This window comes from Caretta caretta, chromosome 25, assembly GCF_965140235.1.
Source record: "Caretta caretta isolate rCarCar2 chromosome 25, rCarCar1.hap1, whole genome shotgun sequence".
Taxonomy (NCBI): domain Eukaryota; kingdom Metazoa; phylum Chordata; order Testudines; family Cheloniidae; genus Caretta; species Caretta caretta.
In genome coordinates, this window is record NC_134230.1 from 11730001 (window position 1) to 11745273 (window position 15273).

General features: G+C 56.6%; 1 protein-coding gene across 1 annotated transcript; it reads right to left on the reverse strand.

The window, feature by feature from the left end:
• Positions 1 to 2791: 2791 nt before the first annotated feature.
• TMIGD2 (transmembrane and immunoglobulin domain containing 2) lies at positions 2792 to 12799 on the reverse strand. The gene is made up of 5 exons (XM_075123215.1): positions 12670 to 12799; positions 10027 to 10404; positions 8088 to 8126; positions 7484 to 7585; positions 2792 to 5990 (listed from the first exon to the last, which is right to left on the reverse strand). Exons 1-5 carry the CDS (start codon positions 12710 to 12712, stop codon positions 5770 to 5772), a joined length of 783 nt encoding a protein of 260 aa, XP_074979316.1. The 5' UTR covers positions 12713 to 12799; the 3' UTR covers positions 2792 to 5769.
• Between the last annotated feature and the right edge of the window lie 2474 nt (positions 12800 to 15273).

The following is a 15273-nucleotide window of genomic DNA, read 5'->3' on the forward strand; positions in this document are numbered from 1 at the left end:
AATGGGGAAACTGAGGCACGGAGCGGGGCATTGGCTTGCCCACGGTCACACTCTACAGAGACTGGACTAGAACCCAGCCGTCCTGAATCGCAGTCCCCTGCTCTAAGTGCTAACAGCACACCCTCCCCGAATAAGTGATTCTAGGATGCTCCCCCCCAGGGCTGCGGAAGAGACATGGAGCCCTGCAGCCCCCAGCCCCAAGATCCTTCTCCCCATCTCCCCCTTCTACCAGCAGCTCATGGAGCTGGGGGGCTTGCGAGGCACTGAGGGGTGCAGGGGTGACTGGGCCAGGCTGGGACTGACACGGCTGGGCTGACAGCATCACGGGGATCACGCCCTCGTCCCTGGAGAAGGGGAAGAAAGAAAGACCAGAGAGGAGAGAGGGAGAAGAGAAGAAGGAGAAAGAGCGAGAGCCAGGGACTGAGCAAAGCCTGGCCCAGCAGGGAATCTCACACCCCAGCTGCCACCCAGGCTAAGATGCGATGCTGGTCTGTGGACTCAGAGCGCCCTCCCCGGGCAAAGCCAGGCACTGCACCATCAGCACCCTGGTTAGTCTCTAGGGTGCCACAAGTGCTCCTTTTCTTTTCACCCATGTGATGTAGCTGCTAGGCTCTGCAGCCAGAGACCCGTCAGGGCAGGGGCAAAGGGCACCGAACTCCAGCCAGGGCCCGTTCCTGGGCCGCTCGTCTTAGCTATCGGCGTCTGTGCCAACGCCGGGCGGGGCAGGGGATCCCCCAGGGACGGGCTACAGAGAGCAACCAGAGTGATTGAGGAGAGAATCAGGCCCCGTATCACCCCCCTCTGTGACCCAGTTATACTCTGGGGACGCTGTTGGCCACCCGGCCACCTGGGCTGAGGCCCTGGGGATGCTGCTAGCCACCTGGCCTCCTGGGCTGAGGCCCTGGGGATGCTCCTAGCCACCCAGCCACCTGGGCTGAGGCCCTGGGGACACTGCTAGCCACCTGGGCTGAAGCCTTGGGGATGCTGCTGACACTGCTAGCCACCCAGCCACCTGGGGCAAGGCCCTGGGGATGCTGCTAGCCACCCGGACACTTGGGGTGAGGCCCTGGGGATGCTGCTGGCCACCCGGCCACCTGGGCTGAGGATGGCATAGGATGGAGCCTGGAGATGGCAGGACGGGGGAGCAGGGATCGCCAGGCCCTGGTGCCGCGCAGTCGTGAGCTGGAATACGTGGTCCACCCCAGCCTCGTCTGCACTGGGCATGTAGCGAGGAGTGCCAATCCCCCATGTTGCAGGCGTGATTCCCACAGCCCGGATGCAGTCTGCCCCCCGAGGAGCTCCTGCAGGGCCCCTAGGCCATCAGGGACCCATGGCACATTGACAGCGCGGGGGCAGCGTGAAAGCAATGGACCATGACGGTTCAGAGCTCAAGGGCTGAGGTGCTCATGCCATCGTTGGCTCTCGCCTTTCATGCTGTTACACCTCGATTGCAGCCATGTGCCCCAGGATCCTGCCCCTGGCGCGGGGCTTAGGCCCCCGCTGGCCAAATGAAAACAAAGGGGGGCCTCAGTCTCGTTACCTTCTCTCGCAGCACAAAGAGAAGCCTCATGGCCACCTCCTCTGGTCCAGCCAAGCTGTGCTTCCTGATGCAGGCCCAGAGAGAGCCCCCCAGATCATGGGACTGCCCCGGTGTATGTTACTGCTGGGCTTGATTGGATCCAAGTGGTGGGGGGGGGGCCCTGCCAGGAATCCAGGAACCATGTTAGCCAGACATTCCTGGGCTTTCCATGCAGCTAAGAATCAGCCGTTGCTGGACTGATGGCCCACGGCTCTGTTCTAGGTAAGAATCCCTTGCAGAAGAAACCTCAGTATTGCAGCCAGCCACTGGAGAGAGAGAGAGAGAGAGAGACTCTTCCCCCTGGCCCCTCTGTCTCCAAGTTTAGCTGCCCGCATAGATTTTAAGACCAGAAGGAACTATGGTGATCATCGAGTCGGACCTTCTATATGACAGGTTTCAGAGGAACAGCCATGTTAGTCTGTATTCGCAAAAAGAAAAGGAGTACTTGTGGCACCTTAGAGACTAACCAATTTATTTGAGCATGAGCTTTCGTGAGCTACAGCTCACTTCATCAGATGAAGTGAGCTGTAGCTCACGAAAGCTCATGCTCAAATAAATTGGTTAGTCTCTAAGGTGCCACAAGTACTCCTTTTCTTCTATATGACGTGGCCTTTAAATTTCATCCCACGACTCCTGCATCAGGAGGGCAAATGGGGCAGTGCCCCTTATAAAGCCTGCACATGTTTTATTTTAATGTGGTTTTGTGTGTTTGAGCTTTACAAATATTAAGTCTGGTCTTCCCTTGTCTTGTTGGAGGACTCCTGGGAAGAGCTGGAGATACGTATTCAAGGCTTTCTCTGCCTGTCATTGAACAGATGGGACAGTGATTCGAACTCAGAGAGCTTTCCACCCAGCTATTCGTTAGGCATTTGCGTTAAATACGTAAACAAAAATCAAACAAAACCCAAATACTTTTGATCAGGCTGGAAAAAACATCACTTCTTCTCTCATTTAGTCAACTTTCACTTCCCTGGTATCTATGATACTCTCCGCCTCCTTTTTCTACAGAGAGGCTTCCAGGAAACTAGGAAGGAAAAAATTCAATACCTGATGTAAGCAAGAAACGGGGAAAATTGCTCTTTAAATAAACCTGGCAGGTAGAGCTGGGCAAAATTTTTTATTTACCGCAACATTTCACTTCCACATGAAATTTTCTTCAGCTTTTTGGTTTGCTGAAAAATTATGAAAAATGTTGTCATCATTTTGATCCGATTTCCCCCCCAAAAATTACCAGTGAATTGAAAAATCCATTAGTCACCCAGCTCAACTTTCAGGTCCTCTTTATACATCAGAAGAGGCAGAAAAAAGCGTTAAACCCAATCCCTGCCTTCTAAAACTATCCACAGCTTTGCTTGTTTGATCAACACACCTGCTTTTCTTTTAACAATACAGACGTCAGACGCAGACTCGAAAAGGCCATCAAAGCCGGCCTGCATCTGAACAAGTGGGCAGAGAGTTCAAGACGTGACAAATTCCAAAGGACAGTGTTGCATTCGGACAACTTTGCTTTACCGTCCATTGTACAGAATCCATTGAGAAGAAAAAAACCATAAATAATACAGACAATAATTATAACAGTAATAAAAAACATTGCATTTACAAAAGCATCTTTCATCCAAGGATCTCAAAGTGCTTTAGAAAAGTGGGTAGGAATTATATCCACGTCACAAAGAGGGAAACTGAGGCACAAACAGGGACGGTGATGTCTCCGATTTCACAGTGAGTTAGTGGCAGAGCCAGGATTCCGAGCCAAGGCCTCTGCTCTACCCCTAGACAAGGTTGCCTTGCTACATGCTTATTACATACAGTGTGTGACAGATATTGCAACTGAATGCACGATCTTTGGAGACCATATTGTGTTACAAGGTATGAACGGCGTACGTGCCACTTGTGGGCCAGGGCATGTCATTAGGGTTGCCAGGCCTCCAGGATTGTCCTGGAGTCTCCAGGAAGGAATGATTAATCTTTAATTAAAGATGATGTCACATGACAAAACCTCCAGGAATAGGTCCAACCAAATTTAGCAACCTATGGCTGCCATTGCCAGGGCCGGTGTCCAGGAAGGCAAAGCGGTGGGGGATGATTAAGGTGAATCACTTAGATTAGGGTGACCAAATGTACTGATTTTATAGGGACAGTCCCTATTTTGGGGGCTTTTTCTTATATAGGCAACTGTTACCTCCCACCCCCATCCCGATTTTTTACACTTGCCATCTGGTCACCCTAACTTTGATTATAAACACCTCCGGAGTCTACTTAACACCCCCCCCCCCAACTCCAGGCTGGAATAGACTGATTCAAACTGGTTTTTTCAGACCTAAACAAACAAAGAAAGGTCTTTTGGTATTAGGAGGCTAGGTTTAAACTTCCTCAGGGCATCTTTCTGAGCCAGCCAGAGGATGGGAGCGTCTGGCCCCAACCCTTCCGGAAAGACATTGGCCTCCCAGGGCCCCGTAAGACTGATGGGTGACGACAACTTGTCTTTCTAGGTTTACTCTGTAATGGTTTTGCCTTAAGAACGAAGGTGCTTGTTCAGAGCTGGCTGGTAACTTATAACTGCTGGCCACCCTCTTTATAGCCCTCAGGCAGAAAGCAAAGCCCAAGCGCTGGCCTGCAGGCTGACCAACTTGCTGGGATATCACAGTGTACGGCCGGGAGCCGTGCAGCCTGAAAACCCCAGTCAGGCGGGGGAGAGACGCAGGTCCCCGCCCGAAAGAGGCACCACTAGGAGCCGGAAACCTTAAGTAGGTGCCCTTGAGGGAGCACCGAAGGGAAATAAAGTTACCCCAAAACTGCAACGCCCTCTACGCATGAACAGTCTGGAGAAGAGTTTACGACATTTCCTCGCCATTTTCTTCATCGGTCGCCATGGACAAGTCATCTGGCAGCCCGTCCGCCGAGACATTGTAATCCCGGCCAGCCCGGTGGGCATCCCAGCTAGTCCCCGACTCGAGAGGGCTCCCCTACCAAGCCACAGGGCTGAATGAGAAGCAGCACACGTGCCATCCGTCAGCCCAGCTGGGCAACGCTAGCGGGTGGCTGTTGAATCATGACTGGTGTGGAGAAAGGAAATCAGGAAGTGTTATTTACTCCTTCTCAGAACACAACTAGGGGCCACCAAATGAAATTAATAGGCAGCAGGCTTAACACAAACGAAAGGAAGTATTTCTTCACACAACGCACAGCTGCCCTGGGGAACTCCTTGCCAGAGGATGTTGTGAAGGCCAAGACTATAACACGGTTCAAAAAAGAACTAGATAAGTTCATGGAGGATAGGTCCATCAGTGGCTATTAGCCAGGATGGGCAGGGATGGTGTTCCTAGCCTCTGTTTGCCAGGAGCTGGGAACAGGTGACAGGGGATGGATCACTTGATGATTCCCTGTTCTGTTCATTCTCTCTGGAGCACCTGGCACTGGCCACTGTAGGCAGACAGGACACTGGGCTAGATGGACCCTTGGTCTGACCAAGCTGCCTCTGGGCAGCTCCCGAGCACAGCACCTCCGGGCACCGCTGAAGAGACCTGCCCCTCGCGTCTGGCTCCTCACTCGCTAAAGGGCACAGACAGACACGGTCCTGGCCCTGTTCAGCTCACTGGGAACGTTGCCACTGATTGCCATAGAGGCAGGATTGCGCCCCGGTGCACAGATTTCCTCCTGGCCAGAAGGGTTTTTCCTCCCTTTCAGGGTAACTCCCATTGAATGGCCCGGAGGTCATGGGGGGAAAGGCCCTGTGCTCCCTTGATGGAGGAGCGGTAGGATTGTAAGGCTCCAAGGCCCAGAGCTGCCTAAGGTATTTAGGTGCCTAACTCCCATTGAAACCAAGTGAGGGGGAGGTTAAGCACCTGAATGTCGTTGAGAAGAGGATTCAGATTCAACGCTGTCCCAATCCTGGCCTCTCTCCCGGCTCTGCACTTGCCTCTCCCCCCTGGCCACAGCAAACAAACCAAACACTCTCCTCTGCGATTCCTCCCTCTGGGCACCCAGTCCCCCCACTTTGGTCTCTCTGATCATAAGCACAGCAGGGCAGGGACCCTCTTCGTGCTGTGCTCTGTGCAGCCCCGAGCGCATGGGCGGCACTTAACTCCAGTGAGAGGCAGCCCCAAGGTCCATTTGGAGAGGGGCAGGGTTAGAACCTTAGAAGCAGAGTGGGCAGGGCTCTGACTGGGGGCATCCGAGCGCTGCACGGATCTTCATGGCCTTTCCGTTGTCCTCTGCTTAAAGGAGAAGGCCTTTTTGGAAGCTTTCATGGGGCCAGGCCTCCGTTCTGCAACTGGAGGCCTCCAGTTGTGCCCCCGTTTCTGGAACTCCTGGATGTAGAGGCTGCTCTGCTTTGTCTCGCTACTGGCTTGGGCACCGTCTTTCTTTTCCTCTTGCTTTTTGCGGAACAGAACGTTCACGTAGATTGCCTGCCCTGGATTTCAAACAGAGGTTATACCGGAAAGCGTTAATGGCTGCCGTCAAGCAGACCTGGTCAAAGCCGCTGAGTGTGCCAAGCATACTTCTTTCAGCCTAAAAGGAAGGAGCAAGTAAGCCCTTTTGTGGTGTGAGATCGTGGGAGACAACAGAAGCCACCGCCCAAGGCAATCGACCATCTGGCAACACCTGTGCAGAGTTAAGCCGTGTTGTCTGAGAGGTTTCCCTTGGACTGCTTGCAAACGCATGGGTGAGGGGATTGCTTGGCAAGCTATGTATGTGAGAGAGGCAGAAAACCAGCAGATATCAAGAGAAGTCATTGTGAGCATGGTGCTGAAAGGGTGAGAGAGAGCTCCGTGGGGAGGACTTGTTGGAAAAGCAGGGTTGGTATTTATGAGCAAGCAAGCTGCCTGTTGTTGTTTGTTCCTACTGTGTTCAGGGAAACAGGACTTTGTGGACATTGTTTGTAAATAAACAGGCTTGCCCCAGAGAAATACCTGACTCATATCATCAATCTCCTCTGATTGGAAACCACCCAGCCAGGACCCACTCAGGCAAAAGGGGCAAAACACACAGGAGAAATGATCTTCTATTACCCCCAGCTTTTCCTCCTGGAGGAGCTTCAGAGTTATTTCCAAATGCGATACCCAAGAATTGCATTCTCCTGCCCCCTGGAGTACAACCCATTCTGGGGCAGGACATGGCGGCTGTTTAACAGCCACACAGCAACCCTACGATGGCCGCTTAGGACAGGAAATGAGAAAGGGCCCTGTGTCTGGATGAGACAGCGCAGGGGGCTCAAGAAGCAGAAAGGAATCCGTCCTAGATACCCAGGGCTAACGGCTTCCACTGTTGGTAAATACCCGCTGCAGCCTTTAATAACCAGGAGCGGTCAGGAGGGGTGTCACCTCTAGCCACTCTGCGCCCATTGGCCTCCCACTGGGATTCTGCCTGGTGGAAGAGGAGCATCCCCTCAGCCATCAGCACCACGCTGGAAGTCTGCCGTCCCAGTGCAGACCCCAGCTCGCCCCTGCTTGGTTTGCACCAGCTGAGCACCTCAGAGACGTGGGAACGCAGGAAGCTTGTATCGCAGTGGATAGGGGATAGGGGCCAGGGCAGGAGCTTCCCAGCGGGTGGTTCTGAAACTCCCCTGCCGTGCCTGGGGATAAGGGGCGATTTTAACCACGCAGCTTCTTGTGTGTAGACACAGCTTCTTTAACAGTCCCTGCCGTCTGCAGCCGCTGGAGGGCAGCATTGCTCAGCCAGCCCCTGGCAGCATAGGAAGAACAGCTGGGATCTCTGCCCAGGTGACTCCCACAGGTAGGGGGTCGCTCACTGAGGTGGCCCATGGGGCCACAGATCCCTGGGGGATGCTCGCCACGCCTCCCCCAGGCCCAGGGTCTCTCAGACAGCTAGCCACTGCTGAGGGCAGGGTCCCTGCTCCATCCCTGGGGACATGAGCTGCAGCGGGAGTCCCCCGGGGGCTCTTACCTGGATCTCTGCGCCTGCGTTTGTAGCAGCAGATCACGGCCAGCAGTAGCAGCAGTGTGGTGACGGCCAGCGCTCCAGCCAGGCCCAGCCACAGCACGAGGTCTGAAACAGCCGGACAGAGCCATCAGCCTCTCTGGGGGCCCCACCCTGTCCCGTCCCCAGCACCCCCCTCCTGGAGCCCCGTCCGAGGGGAAGTGCTGGCCTGGCCTCATGCTGCCACTCGCCCCGCAGGCCCGGGCAGTGACTCCTTCTGCTCCAGGCTCCTTGCTGGGGCACCACCTCCATAGCTCGCTGCCGTGGGACATGCCTGGCACTGGGCCAGGCGTGGGCAGTGGGGGCTAGGCAGGGGCCTCCCGGCTTTGGCGGCCAAAGTGATGTTCCAGAATCAATTTCAAGGGCTCATTAGCCGCAGTAAGGGCCTGGCCCAGGCGCTCTGACCCGGGGTCCAAGTGTAGCAACGAGCGATCGGGAGGCCACAGGAGAGGTTTGGGTGGGTGTGACCCGGGTCTCCTGGAGGGGCAAAGTGGGGGAGGTCTGGATGGGCGTGACTCCGGGGTCCCCTGGGCCCACGCGGGTGTAATCCTGCAGGTTTAACGCCTCTCACCTCTGCTCTGATTCCTCAGCCAACCTCCTCCGTCTGCTGCTGTCGAGAGAAATAAACATCTGTCACTTCACAACTTCCCCAGCCCTCTTGCTCTGCATCCTGGGGGAAGGGGGCTGCTTTGGCCAGGGCTTACTGCGCTCCGGAAGACGGCCCTATTTCATTCACGATCCTGCGGCAATCACGGCTCCTGCCATGTGAGGCTCCCCCCTGCCCCCCCACGCCACGCCACCACCATTTGGATTTGAAGTCGCTTTCTTTGCCCGGTGCACCATTTCGCAGACCTTTCGAGTGTGCCATTAGCACGGCACAAACATGCGACACCTGTGAAGGGTGAAAGGCTACGGCAACCGGACTCCCGTTGTGTTACGACTTTCAGTCTTCCGAATTTTATAGTGTGAGGGCTGGGTGTCAAAGAAATTCGCATGCATCCCATAAGACTTGAGTGTTTCTATCATTCCAGCAATTTTTTCTTAAACAAGTAGGTCTACTCCGGCTTCTCCAAATGACTGCTATTAATAAAGGCCCATGATTACTTTGCCATGATTTTCCACGTCTTGGCCGCAACTCGGCCTCAATTATTTGAAGACCATCCCGCCTTACTCCTGAACCATGCCCTGGGCTGCTAGATGCCACGGTGATGGGCACGTGAGTTAGATTAGCCACACTGGCTTCGGATGGAAACGCGGTGCAACATCAGCTCTTTCCGTGGCAGTGATGGGATGCGCGAGGGAAATTCATCACAACCCGTGACGGGCAGGGTTGAGGCCAATCCCCTTGCTGGAGCTGGCTGGAGTGTGGGGCACAGACGCTATGGCCTGGCTTCCCCTCCCACGCCCAGGGGATGCTGAGAGGGCTGGACAGCTGGGGACCCAGCGAGCCAGCTGCAGGGAGCTCGTTGGGGACCACCCAGCAATTAGCACAGAGGCCATCTGTGTTCCTCACTCATTGGCCAGAGGGTGCCCGGCTGGGGAATTGTGTTTGCAGGGCTCCAGCCAGCCCTGAACTGGGAGCCACTCCCAGCATGGGCCCAATGCCTATTTGCTCAGGGACCCCTGGCTGGGAAACGGGGGTGGAGAGCGAACCCTGTGAAATCTAACGCGTCTAGAGGAGATGAACCTGGATGCCGCAGGAGACAGAGACCTCAGACTAGGGGCGAAACCTGAACACAGCAGCGAGAGTACCCGAGGGGCAGGGGCGAGGGGGCAGAACACAGGGTGGGCAGGGCACACAAGGGGAAGAGTGCACGGGACACCAGGCATCCCAGGGTACCGGGTTGGGGCACAGAAGATGCAGAGGGCATAAAGTGAGGTGTGGGGTGCTCAGAGGGTGGGGGTATTGGGTACAATGGGGGGCGCTCGGGTGGTGGCCCTATGAGGCCTGCAGGAGACACGGTCTGCAGTGTGCATAGAGCCACAAGGCAGAGAAGCAGGTGTGCAGCTCCCGGGGAGGAGGCTGGCAGAAGACAGGGTGCAGAGCCCACGGGGGCAGAGGGGCCCACAGGGGGCAGGGGAGGAGAGAGGCAACCGAGGGGGCTGCAGGATGCAGGGCCCCGGGCGGCTCGCGCTGTGGTTTTGGCAGCTCGCACCGTGGGTGGCACATGTGAACGGAAATGCAGCCCTGATGGGAAGTGAGAAACTCAACGTCTGACCAGGGAGGGGGATGGAGAGACCCCCACCTAGCACCACGCTGTGGGGTGCAGCCGGGGGGAGGGGAGGGGCTCTCCCAGTAAGTGGGGCTGTAGAGAACAGCTCCCCCTTCTCCTAGGGACCGGGCAGTGCTCTCAGACGCTGTCCCATCCACCTGGAGCCAGTTCACCCCTCCTCACCCTCACCTAGGGGCTGATCCTGTTTGGTGCTGATCTCTGGAGCAGGCCCACTGGCCCCACTGGGAGTGAGTTGCAGGTGCCCCCCCTGCCCTGGCAGCGCCTCTGCCCCCCTACCTGAGGTATTCAGCATCGTCCCGTTGCCCTCGGCCTGCAGATACACCGGGATCTCCACGGTGGCTACGCACATGTACTGCCCCACGTCATCTTTACTGATGTTGCCCATCCTCAGGGTGAACTTAGGGGGGTGCCAGGTGAAGCCGAGGCGGGCGTCATCACAGCCCTCCATGCCCTTGCAGCAGTTGGAGACACTGGTGTTGTCCAGCACGACCTGGCAGAGAGCCCTCAGGGCGCCCTCCCTCCTCCACTCCACACGGAGCCTCTCCCAGTGCTGGGCAGCGTGGATCTGGCAGGACAGCTCCACCGAGCCCCCCAGGGGGGCCAGGATCTGGGCAGGATCTTGCCTCACTTGCAGGGTCCCTGCTTCCTTCCTGGCTGAGGGGAGGAAAAGACAGGAGATAGAAACTCCACCAAGAGCAACCGCACAGAGGCGCTTCCACCATGGATCTCAAAGCACCTCCCAAAGATGGGTTTTACCACCTGCGTTTCTCAGATAGGGAACCCAGTTCTGAGATCCCAACTGCGGCCTTGGGGACCCCCAAGAACAGCTTTTGAGACTGAACCCCAAACCAGCCATCCTGGGTCACAGATCCCAGGTCCCCTTCCTTGTCAGAACATCCTTCCCCTGAAGAACTGGCACCAGTGGTTTGAAGGCTCGATCCTGTCTCCGCAGCTCAAACCCTCTCCCGTGTTTCTCTTGCCCAGAAGCAGAGCGGGGATGACTTTCGGGCTCAGCTTGGCGCGTTACGTTAGCCCTCGGCAGGCATCGCTCAGGGCAGAATCCAGCCCCGGATTGGCTGCTTAGCCCAGAGTTAGGGTTACTTAGAAATGAATTTGTTGAGAGGGGAGGGTTAAATTATATTAAACCCAAAGCCCTCAAAAAGGGGACCAGAGGTTTTGCAAAACCCCTAAACCCCCCGGGTGCTCCTGCCCTTGCTGGGGAGGCTGAGAAAAGCCCCAATCCTGCAAAGACGGTGTTCACACCCTACTTTTCATTCAGCGTTTGTGCTGCGCCAGGCACAGTGGGGTACGGGCTCCAAGGATACACATCGTAATGATTCTAATTAACTTTCTGTATGACAGCAGCCCCACTGAACTCCCTGGGACTATTCGAATACATAGTCCCTGGATGACTGACCAGGGCCGGAGCGTGCCCAGCGCGTGGCCCCAATTCTGTGATTGACGGCGCTTGGGCATTGATTCCAGCTGGGTGCTGCTTGGGCACCACAGCCCACCTGCCCGCTGTCATTCACAGGATCGGGGCCACCATGGGCCAAGAGTGCAATTTTCATGGCACACTGTAGATCTCATGGGTTGGGAGGGGGCAAAGAAGCGGCCGGGGAAAATATTGGAAATGCTTTTCCCCCCGAATCGAGGACAAAAGGGCAGACATGTTCTCGAATTGCCAAATAGATGTGTCAGAAACTCCCCCAAATTTTTGGAAGGTGCCAAAATGTCCAAAATTCCCCAGCAGTTTCATGTGGAAACCCAGGAAGGCGAACGCTCCCTGACCCTGGGTCCATTCTGCCTAGCTCGTGAGCTCTTTGGGACAGGAACTGTCTAATCCCCTGTGTTTGTTCACCCCCAGCACAGTGGGCCCCCATCTTGGCTGGCCCCTAGGCCCTGCCGTAATAGACATAATTAATAATAACGTGCTGGCTGCACTGAAGGATTGGAATATGCAGGGGAGAATATGCAGGCCGTATTGGGCGGCCCAGAGCATTCACCAGCCCGATGGAAGTTTAGTCCTATAGGTTTTGCATGAGTCCTAGAATAAATCAGGGGGTGTCTTTTAGAGCACCCCCAAATTACCCAGCTTCAGTTAACAGAGGGAGGGAAGGGACAAGACCCGCTCCCTCTTCCGGAGGGGAGGGGGGTTCACTCCGCCGGCTGGAGAGTCCTGGGGGCGATGGATTGTAGCCGAGCAGAGCAGCAGGAACAAAGGAGGTGCTGGGACAAAGGTTGCTATGCAGGCCGGGGCGGGGCGGGAGATAGGGGTGCAGTAAATTATCCCCAGGGAGAAGCCGAGACAAAACAGCTGCTATTCTGGGGACGGAAAGGAGGGAGGCTGCCGGAGCAGAGCCCCCCCCCCATCCCGGCCTCCCGCATTGTCCGATGGAGCGTTGGGGGGAGTGGGGAGTACATGCCCCTCTCCCTTGCCTATCTCCCGGCCTTCCCTTCGCCCGGCAGCCGTACAGTAGGTGTTGAGAGAGGACTGGGGAGTGAGCAGTGTCTGGTGATAGGGCCCCTGGTTGTATGAGGCTAGAGAGCCCAGGGCGGGCAGTACCCAGACCTGGTTCGAGAGCGCCTAGGTGGTACCACTGCCCGACGGGTACCAAGCGAAGCTGTGATGAATCCCTGACTCTGGGAAGGTGCGTATCTCCCATGGCCTCTCCCCAGCACAGAGGGCTTCCTGCCTCCTGCTTCCCTGGAGCCTGGCCTGGAGCTGGCTGGGGCATCCCCGAACCCCGCCTGGCAGGCAGGGCTGGAGCTGTCCTGGCCCTGCAGAGAGCGTGGGGATTTGGGATCCAGCAGGCTGGGTGAATTGGAAATCTCTGAAAAGCAGGCCCTGCGTGCGCACCCAAATCACGCAAAGCTTAGCCCTAAATGCCAGGGACTTTGATAGCACCGTGCACTCACCTGCTAAAAGCAACAGGAGGAGACACCCCCCCAGCCTCTGCATTGCAGCTTGTGGGGCTGGCTCTGCTCAGCTGGCTCTCTGGCTGTCTCCAGCACCAGCTGCTAAGTCTCTGGCTGACCCTCCGGCTGAGATCTAGACAGCGCGTTTTCTAACCTCCCTCCCCACCTCTGTGCCGTGCAGAGACGGAGCTTCCTGCCACAGGCTACGCCAGCACCAGCATGACCTACTCAGCGGGGGAGCAAAGAGTCAGGGCATCTCCAGCCAGGCCCCTGATCTCCAGTAATGAAGCCTGGAGCTCAGGGCACTTTAATGGGTTAAGGTGGATATAATCCCCATTTTACAGATAGGGGAACTGAGGCACAGAGAAGCAACCAACTCAAGGTCACCCAGTGACTCAGCCGCAGAGCCAAGAACAGAGTCCTGGCATCCTGACTCCCAGCTCAGTGCTCTGACCATAAGACCAGCCATACTGGGTCAGACCAATGGTCCATCCAGCCCAGTATCCTGTCTTCTGACAATGGACAATGCCAGATGCTTCAGAGGCAATGAAGAGAACAGGACAATTTATCAAGTGATCCATCTTCTGTCAGCCAGAGGTTTAGGGACACCCAGAGCATGGGGTTGCATCACTGACCATCTCCGCCAGTAGCCATTGATGGACCTGTCCTCCATGAATTTATCTAATTCATTTTTGAACCCAGTTACAGTTTTGGCCTCCACAACATCCCCTGGCAAGGAGTTCCACAGGTTGATTGCACATTGGGTGAAGAAGCACTTCCTTCTGTTTGTTGTAAACCTGCTGCCTATTGATTTCATTGGATGACCCCTGGTTCCTGCGGTAGGTGAAGGGAAAATAGCACGTCCTTATTCCACACCAGTCGTGATTTCATAGACCTCAATCATATTCCCCTGCCCTTTTGTCCAAGCTGAACCATCCCACCCTTTTTAATCGCTCCTCCTATGACAGCTGTGCCACATGCCTAATCATTTGGGGTGCCCATATCTCTGTGCTTCCCCTGCAACTTATCTTCTTTCAGATGAGGCACCAGACCTACAGGCAGTATTCAAGGTGAGGACATACCATGGATTTACACAGTGGCATTACAATATTTTCTGTCTTATTATCCATCACCAGACCGCCCCCTTGTCCCAGACCTGGAACAGAACCCAGGAGTCCTGGCGCCTAGTACCACGCCTGAACCACACCACCAGTCTCCCTTTCTCCTCACCCTACCCCACAGCCTCAAGTCTGGGGAGGAGGAGAGGTCAACGATCAGTGGGATTTCAGCGCTCCTCTTCCCCTGACCCCCCCAGGTCCCTACAGCACCCCTTGCTGGAGGAAGCTGGGGCTGGAGTAGCCACGAGCTCCTGTACAGCTAATGTTCTGGGAGCACGGGGAACACTACCCACACGGCCAGTGCGCCATCCCGTTCCCTACAGCCCCCCTGTTGGGAGAGGCTGGGACTGGGAAAGCCCTGGGCTCCCCTTACAGCGAACGCCCTCACAACATCCCCCTTAGAGCGCCCCCTGCTGGGAGAGGCAGGCATTGGAGGGGCCCTGAGCTTCCCCACCGGCCCATCAGCTCACTTTCCTAGGTTTACTCTCAGCGAGGAGGCGACGTCTGGGAGCAGCCCTCCCCAGAGGCGAGCGATGGGACCGGGGTGAGCGCACGTTCTTCAGAGAAGCAAGCGGGAAACTGAAACACCCCCACATCCCGCCGTGAGCATCAGCCCTCGCGCTTCTGCTCGCAGGCCCAGCCTTTGAGGCAGACCACAGGACATGGTGTCGTTTAGCTACATGTGGTTCAGTGACCAGAGAGAGCACATAGAACTGGGGCACCTGGAAATGACGTCTTAGCTGCGCAGTGAGTGGCCCCACTCTGCTACACGGGGTCCCCGGAGGCAATCACGCCTCTGCATTGACTCGCACTGCCCCTGCACAGCGATAGCCAGGCTGTTGCACCAGATCATGTCCACCCTCCACAGGGGCAGACACAGCCATGCGCAGAGTTACCCCCCTGCTGCGGTCACACCGCTGCGCTCCTGGGCACAGTTGCTGAATCACCCCCACTCGGTACACAGAATCCCCCGCTCCTTGCACACAGCTACAGCCTGGCTACACACAGCGATGCACTGGGGCAGACACAAAACACACTGTGGCCGCCGGCCTGATGCCCCCGGGCCTCACCCTGCAGAACACCCCGCCGGCGAGGATCAGGCTGCGAAAGGAACACCCATGCTGCAGAGCGATGCTCACACTCGAGCACGGTGTCAGCCGCACTGGTGCACGGAATCACACCCACCAGGCGCACACCCACCCGCAGGCATGGACACCGCAGCCTGCAGAGCGTGGGCGCCGTCCTGGGCTTGTCCCGCTAACGTGGGCAAGCGCCGACCAGCTCCCTTCACCCGCCACCGCCAGCAAACTCTAGCCGCCCAACTCCCTGCTCCCCCTGGACCCGCCCCACCGCAATCCTCGCCCCCCTGCAGCGCCATCAGCTCAGACAGCCTAAGCAGGGCTGCCCCTGAGGCCTCCTGCCTTCCCCCGTGCAGGGGTCAGAGCTGGGGGGCAGCCTCTCCAGGCAGGACCAGAGCCTTGGCTGT